Here is a 21,014-nt window from a genome sequence, read left to right as displayed (position 1 = left end):
GGGAAAATACATGTGTTTTGGCAGAGGTCTGGCTTTGGACATATAAGACTAAGCAAGTAGATGTTTCAGAAAATCACAAGGTTTATTTTAAGATTTGGTGGGAGCTATGTGACACCTTTCTTTATCTTTTTCCTACTGAAGTGACCACTGTAAACTTAAAATAATTAGGATTAAATTTGGCTATAACATTTTGTTGACTGGAAGAATGTGCTGGTTTACTCCTGGTGTGAAGTACAGGGTGGGGTGTTTTGTTTTTCTGGGAATGCCACTCAGTATACATTTTGTATTCTAATTTCTGTGTAATTACATTGTTATAGTTGCTAGGAAAGTGGACTGTTTCTGTTTAGATTTCTGCAGGCAACACTTGTTTCACAATGTTTCAGATTTATTTTACTGTTTCTCAGCAAAGCAAGCCATGGAATCAGGTAATGTCAGCCTTTTTCCTGATTTCCACTCCATGCCTCTGGAGTCAAGTTTTTCCTTTCTAAGTAGGGCTTAATGCTAATCAGGCCAAACACACCCTTTCCCCCCCTAGATTTTTATATCATGACACTGTGGTTCGAGAGTTCTGAACTGTGCTGCTGTTTGGCTACTGACACTATCCAGGGTCTGCCTTACTTGCTGGGCACCAAATGGATTGCAAGGAGAAGCCATGACCAGTGTCACCAGGACTCGTTCCACATAGCAAGCATGTTGTGGTGACTGGCATTTTCAGGTGGGTCCCAGAGGGACTTGGCAGAGTCACTCGGCCATAGGGGACTTTCTTCTGTTACTGAACTGGATCTAGCCATTAGGATGGCTCCATCCCTGGAGGTTTTTAAGGCCAGGTTGGATGAGGTTTTGTGCAACCTGATCTAGTGGCAGGGTTCCCTGCTCATGGCAGGGGGTTGGAACTTGATGATCCTTAAGGTCCCTTCCAACCTGAATGATTCTATGATTCCATGAGTTAAAAGTGCGGTAGTTGCGTATTAGTGGTATTATTAGTGTACCTATGCTAACATGCTAATTCTGTTACATTTTAATTTAAAAAATAATTATAATGACTGTAATCTTTCTAATGATCCTTCTCCATTGACATTAGTTATGGATTATTCATGCAAAAATTGCTTAAAACTTCCATTACCATCAAGGTATTACCTGGACAAAGAATGTCTGCCACAAGACCCCTTGTTCAAGCAGGAATTAAAGATAATGGGCTAAGTTATAGGTTTAATTTGATTTCTCCCACCTCTTCATTCTGCCTGCCAATTTATTCCTCTTTTATTCTCATCCTTTCCTTGTTTGCATTCTGAGTGGTTTAATCACTGATGGTCACTCATACTTCTCCCAAAATAATGCTACTTATACTGTGTAAGTCAGATAGGAGGCAAAGTAATTATTATAGTTTCTGTCTTTGCCTAGAAATAGATTCAAATTTGTGTCTGCTCTCTCTTGAACTGTCCCAAAAACATGTGCATTACTGCAGGCATATAGAAGTTTATTGAATTCTCATCTCCTGCATTATGTGGCCACAAAGAATGTGGGTGAAAGGGCTCTAGGGTTTACCTTATGAAGAAGGAGGATGCTTGGGTCAGTCACTCCTGAGCCTTGTAAGTAATTGGCTTCAGATTTGTTTTGTTCTGGGGAGATTTTAATTAAGCTTTTTTATATGCTGTTTAATAAACATTTGTCCATGAGTGGTATCTTGTGATCCCCACCAGTAAAGCAGGAGGATTAATTTGCATGTAGTTGCTTGTTATTTAAATAGCCACAGAAATGATACTGAATGTTTGACTAAGGCAGTGGTGATGGCTGTTTGCACTGAACAGTGTAGCATCTAAAAGTGCAGGGAGCATTAGGATTATTGATGCTTGTTGATTTGGGTTGGTTTGGTTTTTGTGTTGTTTTTTGTTAACCAGTTTGGATTGGGAGAATATGGGGGAAAGATTGCGATGTAAGTAACTGATACATAAGGTCAGAAGAAGAGACCAGTACCTTTTTTTTTTTTTTTAATGTCAGTGTCTGGAAGCAGAGTGCTAGGAAAAACACTCAAGAAATTGGAGCAGTCTCCCAGCTTCTGGCAATCAAAGTGTTATTACCTCTTCAGGTTGCTTACATTTGTTATTTAGTACCTCACAGACAAGTTTTCATTGCTTTCTCACAGGACACAAATACGTGTTGAAAAGAGGTGGTTGGAACATAGGCATGGCTAAATCAGGTCAGATGAAGGGTTCCTGCAGCCCCATATCCTGCCTCCAGTGGAGGCTTTAATTGGACGCCTAGAGAAGAGTCAGAACAAAGCAAGCATGTGATACTTCCCCCAATACTCTTCCAAGCCTCCAGCTATTTTCAGTTCAGGGACTTCCTAAGCCAGATGTGGCTCTGTATATTTGGTAACCCTCAGAGGATGTATCTTTGGTGAACTTGTCCAGTCTTTGCTTGAGCCCACTTAAACTTTTAGCTTTCAAAACATCACTTGCAAGGAGTTTTAAACATTTGCTACCTCTGTGACTACAGAATTTATCTCTCTCCTGTTTTGCAGTTTACTTCCCAGCTTCTACCTTTTAATGCCTCCTGATTATTGTGTTGGACAAAATGGTTTTGTGGCTTTCTATCTGTTTTTTATACCTTTGATCATTCGTCTTACATTCCTCTGAACCTTTGTGCTTGACCCTTCCTGGGAAGACCAAGAAGTCTTTTGATCTTCATTCTTACCTGTCCTGATTTATCCAGAACAGTCATGAGTCCTTTATAGTTCTAAATTACTCATGTCTCTGCTTTTTTTGTCTTTTTTTTTTTTTTTTTTAAAGCCATGCTCCAGTTCTCACCTGCAAAGGCAACTCCAAGTTAGAGATTTTGTACTGTCATTAGTAATTCAGCTATTTCAGTCTTGAATTTGTTTAGACCTCTGCAGTGATAGTGTATGATCTTGAGCATTTCTTACTGTTTCTCAGTTTTTTCCATGAGCAGTGCCATCAGATTCAGACACATTCATCAAATCCCTCACAAAGGAGGCCTCCAGCATGGGAATCTCCCAAGATTTTTCCACAGACCACACTAGTGCAAAAAAAAAATTAAGCTTCTCTGTGATGGCTGTTTTCTCTGAATCTTTTTCTACCTTGATGATCACATGGCATTTCAAACTTTCTGGCAGACCTCCAGCTCCTGATGTGTCTGAAGAAGTGATTCATTACTTGATTCCCTTTCCTAGCTGTTCCTCCAGTTCTTTTTGGCCTGCCTTATTACATTTGAAGTGCCAGAGTTTACAGTCTTTCCTGTTTTCCCCATTTGGACTTGTTGGCTCATTGAAGGATGCCTTTTTGTTTCTAGAAACCTGTGACGAGCCCATGCTGATGTCCCTTTGCTCTTCTCAAGCCTTTCTTAATAGGTGGTGAATACTGATTCTGTGCTTTCCATGTGATTGTTGTTAAGCAGCTTTGATGCTGCCAGTCAGTTTTATTTCTTGTAGCTGCCTGTTAGAGCTTCCTTTTAACAACCTTTCTGCTTTTTATGTAGTTAAACTTCTTGAAGTTACGCACTACAGTAGCAGAGTCCTTGGTTTCCATTGTTCCTGTACGGATATTCAGTTTAACTGTTTCATTGCTGATGTGTAGTGGTTTTGCAGCTGTAGGATGTGGAAGTTGGTCATACCTGCTGCTCAGGACTGAGCCAAAGGCAGCAACTCCTCATGCAGGTTCCCTGACCAGCAGCTCCATAGAACAACCTTTGGCAGTTTTCTGATACTTTGGTCTCTGCTTTGTAGTTCACTTGCTGAATCTATATAGGAGGAGTTGAAATCTCCCTCTAAATAATCTTGCATGGTACCTTTGCTGCTCTAACTCAGTGTGCTGCTGTCAGCATTGCCACAGTCCAGCCATGCCTGGTGGTCCCAGCACTTGCTCTTCCTCATCCAACCAAGCCACAGACCTCTGCTGCTTGGTGACATGGAGTTTTGTTTTGATTTGTTTCTAAACTCTGTGTAGTGTGTAGTGTTACTTTGTCATCAGCTGTCTTCCCTATGTATTTGTATTCTAGGATGATGCAGAATAGCAACCCACTAGTTGTTTCGCTTCTACCAGAATTTTGATAGTACTACTGCTAGCACTTTTAGTTCAAGGTTTGATGTTTCTGTGATCCAGTTTTTCTTCTACTCTCTTGTTTGTGTACAAGGCAGTGTATTGTTGGATTTTCTTCTTGCCACTCTGCAGTCATCTGTGTCTGTTTTCATTCTTTGATTCTTCTTGGCATCTTCACTTGATAACCCACAATCTCCATGTCTTTATTTGTCATAGCAATGCCATGCTTTTGAACCATGTGTTCTTGTAAACCCTTCTCCTTATGGTTGAAATTTCACTCTCTTGCTCCTTCAGTACCAGTGACCTGGCTTCTATGTTCCAGCCCTCCTATACAAGTATCTTCATTGTAGAAATGCTCCACTTCCTAATGATTCTCCTACTTTGTCACCGTCCTGTCAACCAGACATTCAGATTCTTTTCTTCTTTCCAGAAGCCCATATTTTACCATTAGGATATCTTTCCTTTTCTTCCTAATGTTGCTGGGACCCAGATGGACCACAATATAGGTTTCTCCTCATAATTTCTGAGGAATCAGTCCAGGCTCTGTGACCTTTGCAGCTAATAGGCAAATCACCATGTGGTTTTCTGTCAGATCCCAGACTCCAACTGTCTGATTGCCTGATGATATTCCAACACACCCTTTTTTAGTTTGCTTTATAACTGCCTCATTTATGCATCAGCAGAGAGAGAGTATTTGTTAGAAAGGGTTAATTCTGTCACAGGAACATCTAGGTATCTGTGAAATGATGGTAAAGGAAATGAAAGCACAAGCAAAGAGAACATTTTGCAGAGATGGAGTTACAGTGCTGACCCTAGGAGTTAGCAAGGATAGGACTACTGACTTTGGGCAAAAGTAATACGAGCAGATCGAGTTATGATAGTAAGATCATCCTGCACAGGTGTTTAGATTTGACTTTATTGTATTATTTTTGCCTAGCAAATATTACTGTATTGTTGAATGCATGTAGTAACATTAGGTAGAACAGGTATGTGTTTACATGTTGAGTGAACAGATTTATCAGTGGATCAGAGACTCAGTGGGAACAATTCAGAGATAAAATTATATCCAATGTGCTTAAGTATCCAGTACATTTGTTTATGACAAGCATGTGCAGGACCATCTGAAATGTACTGTACTAAATACTGCTGATGGGGAAAACTTGGATACCTAAAACTGGGGCAATACAGATACAGTATCAGGAGCTCATTGAAAGCTTTCAAGTATCTCAATAAAATATCAGTGTCTATTGATATAAGACTAAACTGGTGCAGAAAATTCCTCTGATATTATAATTGACTGGCTTTTGGTTATAACTTAAAATTCTCAATGTGTGCATGTGGGTTCTCAGTGCATGGTACGTGTGTTGATTTGTCTGTTAATAGAACCTGTAAACAGGTTGTTTTCTGTTGTACTGGTGTCTGTTTGTTTTTTTTTTAAAGACTTAATGCCAGTAGACAGTAGGAGACTGAGAGAGATTGAACTCAACAAAACCACACCTGCCAAACTTGAAGGTTTTTTGCGTATGTCTTAAAAACACGTAAGCTAAAAACCTCGGGGTAAAAAATGTCACGAAAATTAGTACTTTATTGATTTTAAAAAGGTATTTGGCTTTCAATAGGTATTTTAGAATTGTGCCCTTTTTTTCTTTTCCACAGTTGTACTTTTGGGTCAGCACATCAGGAAGCTTCCTCTGTCTGTTTGCCTCAGCAGTGTGCCTATGCAGGGCAAATATCTAAACTGCTTCTGTATTTTCAGGCTGGGCACTATGAGATCATGATGTTCAGAAGCATAGCATTTTCCTTAGAATCTCTTCTTGAAAAGAGTAACTATACAGAGCACTTGTGCTTACTTCTCCTGTTTGGGCAAGAGGATCTAAGGGCTTGCATGAAATGCTGAGTAAAGGAGTAGGACTCTTGCATCAGGTGTATAGCTGAGGCTGTCACCTGTGCTCAGGTTGCCATATGGATGTCATACAGCTTGACTTCATGTCCTTTTGTGCCTTGACTCACCTTTGTGCTTTGCTTGGCTCTTCCAACAGATACCACCTCAGTATGGTCAGCAAAGCGTAAGTGGCTACTGCCAGCAGGGCCAGCAGCCCTACTACAACCAGCAGCCGCAGCCTCAGCACCTGCCCCCCCAGGCACAGTATCTGTCGCAGGCCCAGCAGAGGTACCAGGCTCAGCAGGTAAGCCCCGTCCTCCACAGCTGACAATCACACTCACACTGGAGCTGGAAGTCTAGAAATGATCTGTGTGAAATGAGCAAAACCCACCCGAGCCTTTTTCAAGAGAACAGTGTTAAAATTAAATAAACACAGAACCAGACAACATCCTTCTGAAAAGTCTTTGGGGATATACACACAAATACATCTGCATGTACTTTCAGGCCTTGTTTTGTATTAGCGTTTTATAATAAAGCCAGTTTAGATAACCCAGCAACTATTAAAACAGCTTTTAAAAATAAATGTTTCTTGATCAGATGTCAGTGGAGGCTAGAGCTAGTTTTCCTTGCTTTTGTTTTGTTTTTCTCTCACAACACAGACCTTGTTGAGAGCTCTTGCATCTAATGTGGTCAATCTTGTTTTGTTTTCATATTTCATTTGAGGATAGATGAATTCAAGGCATTTTGGAGCTCCTTTGTCAAGGGAGATTCTTAGGACATATTTTTAATTTATATTACAGCTATTAATTTGAATGATGTCAGTTGACACATCCAGTTAGTGAAACTGTGTAATTCAGTATCCATCACTGTTCTCAAATTGTGCTTTGTAGCCATTAAAATTTAAGTGATTCTGTTTTTTAACTAAGATCAGAAGTGACAGTGTATGGGGTCTGCTTCCCAGAGCTTGAGAATCGCCTGGAGTTTAGATATTGAGCACAGTGGAGGTCCAGAGCTGATGCAGCCGAGTGTGTAGGCTCAGTTCTATCTGCAGTCTCAGCTCTTGGTAATCACAGAGAGGTGATCTGGAAATGGAAGAATGAAGCTAAACCATACTCGCTGTCCTGGGAAATCTAACAAAAGTGAGTTGCTCAAGACTGGGTATTAGTGGAAGCATCAGCACTTGCTGCAGGTCATTGGGGATTTTTGTCAGGCATGGTTGATTAACGCTTTGGGATAATGCTGGTGCAATGTAGAAGCCTTAGCTTGAAATGAAAATAGCGTGTAAAATAAACTAACAAAAGATGCTGTAAGTAGCAATGATACAGGAGGTTCCCCTCCCTTGATTTTAAAATAAAGCTATGATAATTTCACTGTGTAATTACATGTTAATTTTTCTTCATCTGCATTTTAAAACTCCATTGAGAATTAACTTTTTTCATTAAAATGCTAGATGGTTTATGAAATAGAATTCTTAATTGTATCTATGATATTCTTGTAAATGTCACCACTTTCCATCTTTTGGATTAATATATAACTGCTACTTTAAAGATTGCAGTTGTGTCTTTTAAATTTAATTTTCTCCCTTTTTACTTTGGCATTAAATGCTTGATTTCTCTGTTACTTGAAAATACTGTTCATAGGCATTTTGGTAGAGTCTTAGCAGATAAAGTCCTAATAGTACAGCTTATGAGATAGAAAAAACACAACTTCTCTAAATGTCTACATATCACAGTTTGTGGGTTTTAATTTTTTTTTTTGTCTGACACTTCATCATATTTTAAATACTGACAGTTGAATAGATTGAGTATTTTAGTCTTTATAAACACAAAACATACCAACTATAACAAGAGACTCTGTTGATACACCATCCAGTTACACCATTTGCTGCCATAGTCAGGAAATTGAAGCTTTGTGCAATGAAGTGAGGGATAGCACAGGACAGCAAAAAGGCAAGAGTGAAGCGTTTCATATTTCATGATCTTCAAAGAACATGTTTGAAGAGAAAGGCAGGAACAGATTGGCAAGTAGAAGATCACAGAATTATTGAATGATGTGAATTGGAAGGGACCTTTAAGATCATGTAGTTCCAACCCCCCTGCATGGGCGGGGACACGCCCCACTAGATCAGGTTGCTCAGAGCACCATCCAACCAGGTCTTGAACACTTCCAGGGATGGGGCTTCCACAGTTGTCCTGGGCAACCTGTTCCAGTGTCTCACCACCCTCACACTAGAGAATTTCTTCCAAATGTCTAACTTGAATCTCCCCTCTTCCAGTTTTGATCCATTACCCCTTGTCCTCTCACCACAAGTCCTTGTAAAAAGCCCCTCCCCAGCTTTCCTGTAGTCTCTTCAGGTTCTGAAAGGCTGCTATAAGGTCTCCCAGAGCCTTTCCTTCTCCAGGCTGAACAGCCCCAACTCTCTTAGCCTGTCTTTGTAGGAGAGGTGCTCTAGCCCTTGGTTCATCTTCATGGCCCTCATCTGGACTTTCTCTATTAGCTCCATTTCCCCCTGTACTCAGCACTGGTGAGGCCACACCTGGAGTATTGCATCCAGTTTTGGGCACTTCAAATCAAGAGAGATGCCGAGGTGCTGGAGCGAGTACAGAGGAGGGCAACAAAGCTGGTGAAGGGCCTAGAGAATAAATATTATGAGGAACACTTGAAGGAGCTGGGAATGTTTAGTTTTAGAAAGAGGAGGCAGAGGGGAGACTTCATCAGTCTCTACAACTACCTGAAAGGTCACTGTAGAGAGGTTGGTGCTGGTCTCTTTTCACAGGTAATTAGTGACAGAACAAGAGGGAATGGCTTCAAGCTGCAACAGGGGAGGTTTAGACTGGACATTAGGAAAAAAAATTTCACAGAAAGAGTGGTTAGACATTGGAATAGGCTGCCCAGGGAGGGGGTTGAGTCACCATCCCTGAATGTGTTTAGGGGTCGTTTGGATGTCGTGTTGGTGGGTATGGTTTAGGGGAGAACTTTGTAGAGCAGGGATGATGGTTGGACTCGGTGATCCCAAGGGTTTTTTCCAACCTGAATAGTTCTGTGATTCCATGATTCCATGTCCTTCCTGTGTTGAGGGCTTCAGAAGTGGACACTGTGCTCCAGCTGGGGTCTCAAGAGCACTGAATAAAGAGGGAGAATCCCCTTCCTTGACCTGCTGGCCACGCTTCTTTTGATGCAACGCAGGACACAATTGGCTTTCTGGGCTGCAAGCGCACATTGACGGCTCACGTTGAGCTTCTCAGCCACCATCACCCCCAAGTCCTTCTCCTCTGAACTATTTTCAATCTATTTTCCACTTAGCCTGTATTTTTGCTTGGGATTGCCCAGACCCAGGTACAGGCAGGACCTTACACTTTGCCTGGTGGAACTTCATGCATATTTGCACAAATCCACCTCTCAAGGCTGTCAAGGTCTCTCTGGACCTTGGTTTGTGAATGGCTGGTTGGTTATCCTCATCTTCAGTAGTGCTCAAACTTGAAAGTTTTGATCTCTAATCCCAGGTTCTGAATTACACAGTAATTTTCTTGAGTATTTCTGTGTACGTGGGACTATTTCATATAAATAATAAGTACTACTTAACATCTTGGTACTTGCTCCTTTTCCCTATCTCCAGATTGGTTCCATGGCTGCTCTTCCCCTTGTCTCAAGAATGGTCTGTTAGAAAACTAGAGTAGTCTTCATCATACCATCTGTCATCCTTTGTGTCTGTCATTCTTAGTTTTGCTCTTTCTTTCCAGTTTGCTAATAAATTTCCTCCATGTTTTCTGTATTCTTCATTAACAGTTTTCTAGACCTCATACGGATTTTGTTACTTTTTGTACTCAACATTGGTCCCAGGTCCTAGTTTTGAATGGTCACAACTTTAAAGAATGTCTAAAGTCAATCGTTTCAGGATGTTGGCCTCAAGAGGAGACACTGGCCTCTGAAGGATGTTTTTTGCCTCATGCTGGTTAGCCAGAATTATGGCAAAACTTCAGACTGTGTTTTTCCTAGAGAGCGTGGGTAGACAATGAAGAAAGAGAAGATCACTCAAAAAATATTGAAGTAGTTCATGGTAGCCTCAGCTGTGGATAAGGACATTATTATTGTGGTCATTCTCCATGTACATAACAAAAAGGTGGTCCTTGTCCTAAAGAGTTTTTGAGCTATTCTGTACCTGATGGGCTGGAAGCTGATCTTGGTTGTAGCAGGGAACCAGCTTTGAGGTGAAGAACTGTCATCTTCTGGTTTAGGGTAGATGAGCCATCTCCATGATTGCCACCTTCTTTATGTGAATGTGATTGAACTGGTTTTACTTAGAGAGATGCCAGATGAGAGAAAGAGGGCTTGGCTTCTCAGTCATTTGCCTTTTTCCTATTGTATTTTCTTAATTTCCATTGTAGATTTGCCAATTTACTTGGGTATTATCAAGCTAAAAGTAGTGTTTATTCTGGATGAATGATGGACTTTTTCTTGCCACCCATTTCCTTCTACATAAAAACGTGTAGTGTGGTGTACTGGGTATTCTGTTATGGGGAGAAAACTGATAGGAAATTTTTAATGATAATGTTTTATTTTTGCTTTTAAACACAATGTGAGCAAGCTTCTGCAGTCAGGTATAATTCGTAGCGTTGTGCCTTGGAATTGGTACTTGTCTTTATTTCTCATGTATTGTAGAAGTGTGAAGCGATTGTTCCTTTTCCTTGACTTGCTTGAATTCAATATGCAACCTTGTCAACAAAAGTAAACAGATAAAACAATTTCTGGGACTGTTCCAGTGACTTGTGACTTTACATTCTTCTAATAAGCATAGAGGGAAAGGAGGAGACTGGGATTTATTTGAATGTTTGAACTGTAAGTTGTTTAGATCTTTGTTAAATTGATTACATGATGGGCAGAAAGGGAGTTTCCTAAGAGGTGATTTGATAGTAATACTGGCATAGTTTACTATAGAGCCATACTATAAGTCACCATTAGTCATCCCCTCTTCATACGAAGTGCCTGCTGTGTAAAAACTATTAAAGGAAAAGCTTTGTTTTAAGCACATTTATTGTTGTAGCAGATTCATTGATCATTAGAGATTGCCAATAGATGCAGATATCACCTTAGTTGGGTTTTTTTAAACTTCTTTTTACCTTCTCTTAAAAAAAAAAAAGATGTGCTGTAGTACTACAGTGTTGCCCTTGGCAGGGTTTTTCATCTTGAAATGGCATATAAATGAATAAATGCTTCAGTTGTTTTTGCAGTTCTAAATCTTTTGCCATAAGTAGAAGTGATATTTTGCTCAAGAATGTCATGTAATTGCAAACTTAAACTGTCATCATTAAACACTATTTTGTTAAGATAAGTGTGATGTATGTTTTGGGTTATGCTTTTCAACTGGCTTTTAAACAGCCATGTTTGTAGATTTTTGGTTTTATATAGCATGTGTACTGAGAGAGGATCTTGCCTTTGAGGTTTAATGTCCTATTTTATGAGTTGGGACGATGTAACTTTTTGACAGATGAAATACATCTGCAAGATAATTAATGGCATTAGTCTTAGTTAAACAAAAATAGTTACTTTATTCAACTCCTGTTACTGGTATCCAGAAGTCATCTTTACTGGAAGCTATCTGCTTGCAAGTTTCCAGAATACAGTGGGATTATACTCATCTCTTTTCTCATGTGCAAGCATGAGATAAAAAGGGGAAAAAAATGTGGCAGGTCCTTGAGGTGAGGCTTGTATATGCCCTTTCCTGGAGCATTGGCCCTTCTGGTTAACAGTGTGTATGAAGAGACTCTGTTTTTACACCATTCCTGTGTGGCTAGAATTTCTTTTAAATACCTTAAAGCAATAGTCAAGTAGTTCAGGCTCAGTCTTTAGTCTGTTTTTATTTAAAACCATAAAATGTTTTATAAACAAGCAAGCAAACAGGACTCCCTCACTGTTAGGTTTTATTAAAATGTTCTAAAAGCTGGCCAAAACTTTGTTTTCCTTCCCCAGTGTAATACCTTACTTACTGATAAGACCTGCTGATCATCATGAGATTTTTTTTCCAACCCAAAATATCATAGGACAAATAAAGGTTAGAGTAGTGTTTCTTTTCTGAGGGTGGGCTGGGGGTATTAATGCCATTCAGGCCAGTAGGAATTTGTGATTTTTTTTTTTCTGTGGTCCCAGATAGGAAGGCATCCAAAGCAGGAGGGCAGTGTGCTTGATGAGGTGAGGGGCATCTCTGGTGGTGCCTCAGTTGGTCTCTCTGAGCAGAGGGCTGGGGACCACGGACACCCCTGCAAGGTGCTGCAGCATCTCTCCAGTTCTTCAAACTAGGATCAGTGGAGACCATAAATCTCAGATTTGTTCCTGAACTGGTGACAGTGGTTTGAACTAGACTCAGTTGCAAGCCTGAGATGATGATGAGAATGTTCTTGGTGGACATCTGTTTCTAGCGTTGAGTCAGTGCAAGGTAGACAGATAAAACATTACCCAATTTTAAACAGTCTTTGAAAATGTGAACAAAATGTGAAACTAATTAATCTGTTTTCATGTCCAAGCTGTATGACTGTCACAAAACCAGAACAAATTGTATTGTGGCAAAATGCATCAAATTATTAAAGTGATTTTGGTACAGTGAGGATAAGTCTTGTTTTTAAATTCAATGTGAGCTGCTAGAGGTCTTTTAACAGTGTAATAAACAGCATGTTAATTAACATTGTCAAGCTGTTTTAGGGTGTAACACTGTGCAAAAATACTGTTGTTTTAAGTTAGGAGTAGTTGTGTTACATGCAAATACCAAATTTTAAGTAATACAGACAATCCACAGTGAGTCCAAATGTAAGTTTTATTCCTCAGTGCCACTGTTCTTTTTAATAAGATCTTCATTTTTAAGTTATTGAATTTAATTTAGACTTCTCTTGGAATATATGGCACCATGCAAGTAACATATGGCTAATACCCATGGCTTGAAGTTGTAGCAAAAATTGTCCTTCTGTCCTCTTAACCCTTGTGTCTGTGATCAACTGCCACTAGTTGAGTGGTTGCACTTAATATTTGTTGTTTCATGAACCACATGAAGTCTGGGAAAGAACAACCTTGGAGGTTAATCGAACATTTGTTGCCAAGCATACAGAAAAGCATTCTTTGTGGAAGTTGTCTATTACAGTTATATGAGAACTCATTATCAGATTTAATGTCCAGAAGAGATTGTTGCCTGCCCCCATTGGCAGTGTCTGGCACCACTACTTGTGTACCATAAATCCTTCATGGCTTTGGTGCTCTCAGCAACAGAGGTCCCTGGTGCCCTGTGTATATTCATGCTGTCTTAAAATTCTGGACTTGTTTTTAGCTTATTTTTTAGCTTAGAAGTAAGTTATTCCTTTAAACCATTCAACCCCAAATACTACACTAAGAACTTTTGCTTCTGATGGGTCATTGTTGGTTGGCTTTTAAAAACCAGGGCTGCTTGTTTGTAGTGTCCAGAGAAATGCATAACAACTAAAAGTCTAGGTGGAAAATCTCATACAGATCTACATGCCTCTGCCAGCTTTTCCAGCCTCCTTTCTGTGGGACCTAAAATTAGAGACAAGGAAAAACAACAGTATAACTTTTCATGAAGGCATCCATTTTGGTGTGCTGCACCCTTTGTTGCTAGCCTACTTCAGAGAGTTCAGATAAATGCTAAAAGGCAAACTGCAACCTTGACTTTTTTTATCTGTAATAAAGCTTGGCTGCATGTGGAGGGAGCAGGCATTCAACACCTGACTTCCAAACTCACACACCACAACTTAAATCCTGACTTCTAGACAAGCCACCAGTGGCCAGCACCTCTGAAAGGCAGTTGTCACCTTGCCTTGCTGAACACTAAAGTGATTTAAAAACAAACAAACTGTTGAAGTAGTTAGGAACTAATTTTGTGCATTAAAATTTATCCTTTTTGAGCACATAATGTTTTCAGGAAGGGCAAGTGAAGTTTGAACCTGTGTAGGTTCAGTGAATTCCTGAAGCCTTTGCCAGTTAGATTTCTGCTTTTATACAGTCTAATTTCATAGTTGTGATGCTGCTATGATAGCAAGTAAGTGTCAAGCATATGGGTATTTATCTGTGTGGTGGAGGTTACTTACTCAGCTCAGGAGTCCAGGGAAGCTGTGTCTCCTGTTGTGCTACATGTTCTCCCGGTAGTGGGAATAACTGTTTATTGTCCATTTGGGGCATGTTCTGTTTGCTGAGCATTGCTTCTGTCATTCCAGGGAATGCGTCAGACCTTTTGCTTTTCTTCTCAGTGATTTATATCTGTATTTATAAGATTATAATAGGTGCTACCTTGTCAGACTTGGAGAACGATCTTCCATAGCCAAGTAGTTCGCAGGAATAGAGTCAAGCAGAAAAAGTAAGGATAATTGTCAATAAAGTCACACCTGAACACAAACACAAAATTGAGGGCATAGCACAGAGCACCACTCACAGGAGCACAGGCTGATTTTTGCTGAAGGCATGTTGACCAAACCCAAAAAACTGCATAAACATTTTGAGAAGACTTTTTTGGCCGTGTTATTTTACAGTGAGCGTTTACAGACATGGCGATTGATTTAGCCAAATAAAAATCAACTCCAATCTGTTAGGTCTGAAGCCTTTAAAGTTAGTGTGCATAATTATCCCATATCTGTCTTTGTAGTAACTTGGATTTGTTAAGTGATGCTACTGGGAAAGGAGTATTTTATCTTTTCACGATGGTGCTGTTGTTTATGCTTTAAATGTAGGAAACTTATTTATGTTTCTGTTTTATAAACTTCCAAAGAGCTGTCAGGGACGTGTTTGTTTGCCTCTGTGCCATCTTAACAATTCTAGGGCACCCTCAGTTTCAAGTTCCCTCATTGTAGTTAAACGTTTATTTTCCCGGTCTGTATGTTCTTCTGCTCTGTTCGTCTATTAATGGTTTTCTGCTGAGAGGAGGCTCTTCCCTTGGTCATAGCTTGAAGGAGGGATGGTGAAGGTCGGCCTTCTTCTCCAGAGAAAGCAGCAAGAGCACCTCTTCAGGCAACTACTGCTGCTGAGAGCTTGATGATATCTGGCCAGATAGTCAGAGGAGATGGGTCAGAGCACATGCCAACCTGTTTGGTTCATGACCACCTGTACCCTGCTGGGTTTTAATTTTTATTCCCTGTTCTTGTATCTTTGTAAACCTAGTAGACATGCTGCAGCTCTTGTTCTTGTAAGATGAGCAATGCAGAAAGGCCTGAGTGATGAGGGTTTTTGTGTAGTAAAATGAAGTTAGCATACAATATCATAATGAAACTCAGGCAATAAGAGCCTCTGTTCAGCTAAATTGGAAAGAGAGAGAATTTAGTCTGGGGGGAAAGGGAAGTCCTGTTTTTCTCCTTTTTTTTTAAAGTGGTCTGTTATTTACATACAATCACTGTAGATGCAGCAAGTAATGTCACACATCCCTAAAAAAAAAAATCTTGCAAAGCATTCTAGTGCAAAAGGTGGGATGCTGAGTAATTGTGTAAAACTAAAAGCTTCAGTATTTATAAGTAAATAATCCTGAAGGGAAAGATTTTTCATCTCAAAAATGACATGAAATCTATCATGGGTTTAGTACATTATGCTTACAGAAAAATCTTTTTAATGAGTTTAGAATTACAGTGAGATACACGTGTTCAGATGTATTTCTCAAATCAGTGGTTTGGCTTTGATCCACGAAGTATTATTGTTGTTGTTATGGTGGTGGTATTTAAAGTTTCTGAATTCCAATTTCTCTCAGTATTTAAAACACAGAAGGTTAATTAAAGCAGTTCTTTATTTTGCAATTGCTTGGGAATATTAACCTCACAAAGCCTGCATTAAATCAGTGAATTGATAGACTTGCATTCACTTTATAAAATAACTCTACAAGAGCAAAGACAAAACCATTTATAATTCAGTGCCATTAATTGCTTGGCATTTAGATATTAGCGTAGGAGTCAATTAGTTAACTTGATAGTGCAACTATTGGAATGCAGGCTGGTAAAAACTATTTTGTTTAGGAGATTAGTGATCCTAACTATTGTTGCTCCCCTTACCACTCAGTGATGATTTTCTTTTACTGTTACACTGAGAGCCAAATGAATATCCCAGAAGTAATTTTATCCATACCTTTAGAATTTAGTAGTAAGTTAAACTGAAAAGTGAGTTCATCAAAGGATATCTGATCATGTAATATTTTACTTTATGATCCATTAACCTAATTGCTTTTTGTAGACAAACTTGCTGATATAAATGTTTTAGAATATGAATGCACAAATCCTGTTTAAAGCAGAAAATTAAAATCCAAATAGTACAATGAATTGAGTGATAAAGTTATAAAGTCTGGAAAGTATTAATAAATCTGAGTGGTAGGGCTTTTTATTTTCTGGTTGTTTTTTTTTTTTTAGTTCTCTGAGCCATATATATTCAAAATTTTAGTGGTTTTGTAAATTACAGCTCATGGCCAGTTGCAATGCAGCAATATTCCCTTATGGTCTTTAAATTAACACACATTATTTTCCTCAGAGGTAGGGGAAAAAAGTTTGTTAATATTTCCTGGCATAAAATTTACAACTGTATTTTTTCTGACTGCCTATACTTTCTTCAATATTTGAAGATGTTCAGTGTACATATCTTCAGTTTTATTTTCTGCATTTTGAATGGGGAAATTTTTGCCAAGAAAATGTATTATCTGAATATATGTCAGCATATATTTTATATGTATTCATTATCCTTTCCACTATTCCCCTTCTACTGCATTTCTCTCCCACTGTAGTGGATTTTGGAGTGTACAGTTGAAATCTTACAGGGTGTTTTACGTGTTGCAACCAGATATGGACTACAAAGAATTAAATAGCAAATGAAAATAAATAACATACCACTTAAAAATCAAGTTTACCTTTACTTATTGACAGAACTGCTTGATGCTTTTGTTGTGGGACAGAGGAAAACAACTGTTGGTCTTGGTCCCTCAATAGATCAATCTCTGCAAGAGCACAGCCTCTCCTTTCATGTCTTGTACTTCTCCCTGATTGCCCAGCACCCATCTTAGGTATCTTTCACATGCATGGCCTTAGGTAGAAAATTAAATAACTAAGTGGATATGTTTAGGTTTGGGGTGTCTGCTTACAGAGTACATAAAGATTGTGCTCCTTCACCCTCACAAAAAAGGAGAGACTTATTGTTGCTTTATTACCTAGCAGTCTTTTCACTGACTTGTAATGAAAGTCACTGTTTAGTGGTGGGGTTTTCTTGTTTGTGTTTTGGGGTTTTTTTGTGGGGTTGGTTTGTTTTGGTTTGGTTGTTTTTTTCCACTTTATTAAAGAGTAGTCAGTGGTCTGGTCTCAGTTTTAAGTTTTCATCACTTGCTTCACTAGTTCTCCAACCCTCTCCACCCTCCTTCTGCCACTCCCAACACCAGCCCAGTTGGGAATACTTTATTTCGAAAAATTCATGGTTGTGGTGATGGTGGTGAAGACTTTTCTACCTCAAAGATAAAGGAAATAATTTGCTGCTGTTGGTTTAAACAGTTGCATTGTGAAGTCCATTGAACTGCTTCTGCTGCTGGGTGCTTCCTTCTGTAAATTATTGTTCTCTTTCTGTAAATTATTGTTCTCTTTCCACTCCCTGGACTCTGTCTTCAGAGACACCAGAGAAAGAGAGAATGGCAACAGAGCTAGTTCTCTGCCTCCAGTAGCCCAAAATGTAACATGCTAACCCTCTCACATACTGAAAAAATAAGTTCACCAAAACAGTAGAATCCAGCTGAGAAAACCTTTACCAAAATTATTACATGTTTCTTTGTGTCTGAGCTTCAGTTCCTTCTCCTGTGATCATGCTGTTCATAAAACAATAGGTAAACCTAATTTCAATAATGTATTTTAAGCGACTGCTGTTGTGTAGTACTAAGGAGTAAGTTACCAGGTGTCACTGAACTCTGATATAAATGTTGTCCATAAGATTGTATAGCTTCTATGTCAGTGTTTTTTTAATGCAACCTCAGTGATGTTTTGGGTGTTGCTTGCAATCCTTCCTCAGAGACAAGCAGGTTTTCATGAGCCTTCAGACTGAGTCCTGGCTTTTACCTTGAAGCGCAGTTACAGAAAACACAGAAGAAATGTTTCCCTGTCTCAAGTGAGGAAGTCTCATCCTTGGGCACCCAGCTAGCTTAGCCTAGAGGCAGCAGCTGCTCTTGGTGCAGCTTTTCTCTTTATTCTGTAAGCTGGCTTCAGGCTTCCAGCTCCTCTGTAAGCTGCGGGCAGTGCTCTGACCTCGTTTCTGCCGCCTGGCAGAGCTTCCCGGGCGCCTGCCTGCCCTCCGGGGCACCGAGCCCCTCAGCTGAAAGGGATGGCAGGTTTTTAAATCCTGCCCCTCTCTTGCCTTGTATCGAGGGTGTAGCTCTTTCTTCGGGGAGCAGAGCTGTTTCTCAGCCCAGCTTGGTGTCTCGGGTTTGCTGAAGAGATGCGTTCCTCCTGGAGTTTTAGGAAGGGCTAGTGTGGCAGGGTGGGACACTGGATGGCACAAAATCTGTAAGTCATCACATTAATGTGGTAGTCTGTCCCAAGAGACTAGAAGGAAGGACATGTAAAACTGCCAGGATTCTTGTTCCTTCTTTCTTGCCTTCCCCTCCTCCCCCCAATAAATACAGCTTTGTCAGTGAAAGGATGGGCAGGAGTGGGTGTAGAAAATGAAAGCATGATTGGACTGCCCAGCCTTGTAGGAGTTTTTAGGAAAAGCCAAAAAAACTTTATAAACATGGGAAAATTCATGGAAATAAAATGCTAATTTCACCCCTTATTTCCAAGTTATATTTTTCAGATTACCACTTCAGGTTCTGTCTCATCTCTTAATCCGCACTGGAACTTTACATCTGTAGAACAAAGAAACTACTTTTTTGCCTGTAATTTAAGAACTGACAGCTGTTAATCAGGCTGTGCAATGTGCAACAGTCACATTTTAATACAAACCTCAAACTCGCCTGTTTTTTTCATGTGGTGTGTTGCAAGTATGAGAGAAGAAAACTAGAAAGAATGTCTTGGTTTTGATTAAATCCACTATTGATATGCTCTGTGATCCATGGAATGCAGTAGTAGCAGAATGAGAATAGCAAGCTAAGGGTTTCTGAGAATGATTTCATCTTGAAGCTCTTCCTGCTTTGCTTGCTTAATGTGGCTCCTGGAGGCCATATAGATGAGACACATGAAAATGGACTAGAGCATTTAGGAAGAGAGACCCTTCTCTCCTGTTAGTTAGTTGGCTTACCTGGTACGTGACTAGAAGCTAGGCTGTCCAAACAGTGTTCTTCCTCTAAGATGCAGGGGTCTTTTTTTGACCCTATCTACATTTACAATGCTTTCAGTGTATTCTGCAGGGTAAAACCTTGGGTAGACAGGTAGTCTGTGTTTCTAATAAGTTCCTGAGAGTTTTGATGGACTGAGCCATAATAATGTATTTGCTTTCCTGAGTTAACTACCTTTTGTATCAGCTGCTGCCTGCTACACAAAGTACATTTTTTTTCCTTCCTCCTCCGGTGCCTGAAGACTGCACTTAGTTGTCATTCTGTGATAATTGGGACCCTGAAGGGAGAAAATTATGTTCTCATTGTAGAATTTTTAATTTATTTTTATATTAGCTTAAAAAGACCAAACAAACTAGAAAATAGGAAGTTTTAGAATGAAACTGCAGATATCTTGGAAGTGAAGGTGTTAATAGCATTGAAAAAGAAAATAAAGTGTCTTACTGGCAGTGAGTGGTCTACACCTGAGACATCCAAACTGGCAGGTTTTCCAGATTTCTCCAGGTACATGGTAGGATTTTTCTCTGAGGAGTTACATATGATTGCTGGCTGAGTTGTCTGCTTTTGTAAAAGGAAAGGAGTATTTTGCTTTGGCACTTCTCTGAAGCTCTTGACTCCCTCTAGTACCTGTGATGAAGACGAAGACCAAAATTAAATTGGTGAGGCAAAGTATCATATTCGTTTTTGAGGGCACAACCCTGCCATAGATCAATTGTGGGGAAATTATAACTGCCTGAAAGATAAGCAGTCACTTCTTGCCAGCCCCACTGAAGAGACAGTGAACAAATAGCATCAGCATGTTGAGGCAGATGCCAGTACTTCAGGACAGCTGCTTTCCTTGTCTCCATTCAGGTTTCCATGGTGGTGATAGGGGGTTGGCTTGAAATGATTTACATATTCTAGTTGTGAGAAGGGTTTATTTACTTCATCAGGTAAACACAGACTAGCATGTTGAAGAGGAGAGTACTGCACCGGTAATCCACCTCTGGTGGTTCGCACTCTCTTCTTTTTTGTGGTGTAGCAGATGCTGGGACCTACCAAACAATTCTCTCTTGCAGTTGCCTGTTCCCTTTGTGCAGTAGGAGACTTTCTTGCTAGCTTGTGCACAGTGATCTCCAGCGTCCATATACCCACTACTCTTTCTTTCAAGGCTTTAGGGTTTTTGTTTGGTTTTAATTTTTTTTTTCAATTTCTGATTCATAAAATTCAAGACAGGATCTTTTCAGGAGTCCAGCTACATCCTGCAGGATCTCTGCAGACCATCTGCCCAGGATTCAAGCAAACCTCTGTGCTTTTGTCCTTAGCAGATCACTCCCCACAGGGCTACATTCTGTTGACTTCTTGTGTGAGACTTTGTGCTGCCTGTGCCCCTGGGCATAACATTTTCCTGAGTGCAGCCCTACCTGCAGTATTCCTGTAACAAGTTGGCTGTCCTTTGTTGTCAGTTTTGTGCTGCCAGAGAGTATGCAACTTGGGAGGTGATGTGTGAGGGACGAAGGTTGGACTAGAAGTTGGCTGGATTAGGGATATGTCAGCATTCTGATAAGTTTGGGGGTTTTTTATGTTGCAGCTTTTTACTCTTGAATGTGGAAAGATGGGAGATGTGTTGGTAAGTATTTACCTAAACAGAATCGACAGATATTTGGCTAAGTGATAACAAGGAATGCCCTTCTGTAGCCCCTAATATAGCAGTTGCCTTCGTTCTGTTCTGTAGTGTCCCTTCAGAGATTAGCAGATTTGTCTTCTATTTTAGGGCTGTGTCCTCCTCTTGGCTGCTGCACAGGGTCCTGACTTCCATTCTCAAATGGTGTAGGGA

General features: G+C 39.9%; 1 protein-coding gene across 1 annotated transcript in view; it reads left to right on the top strand.

The window, feature by feature from the left end:
• The window catches only part of ARID1B (AT rich interactive domain 1B (SWI1-like)), a 304,313-nt gene that overhangs the window by 42,372 nt on the left and 240,927 nt on the right, over nucleotides 1-21,014 (top strand). The window contains 1 exon segment of the mRNA XM_009997342.1: nucleotides 6,095-6,241. Within this exon segment, the coding sequence (XP_009995644.1) occupies nucleotides 6,095-6,241 (147 nt within the window).

This window comes from Chaetura pelagica, unplaced genomic scaffold (assembly GCF_000747805.2).
Source record: "Chaetura pelagica isolate M959 unplaced genomic scaffold, ChaPel_1.0 scaffold315, whole genome shotgun sequence".
Lineage (NCBI taxonomy): Eukaryota > Metazoa > Chordata > Aves > Apodiformes > Apodidae > Chaetura > Chaetura pelagica.
This window is presented reverse-complemented; position numbering and strand designations above follow the sequence as displayed.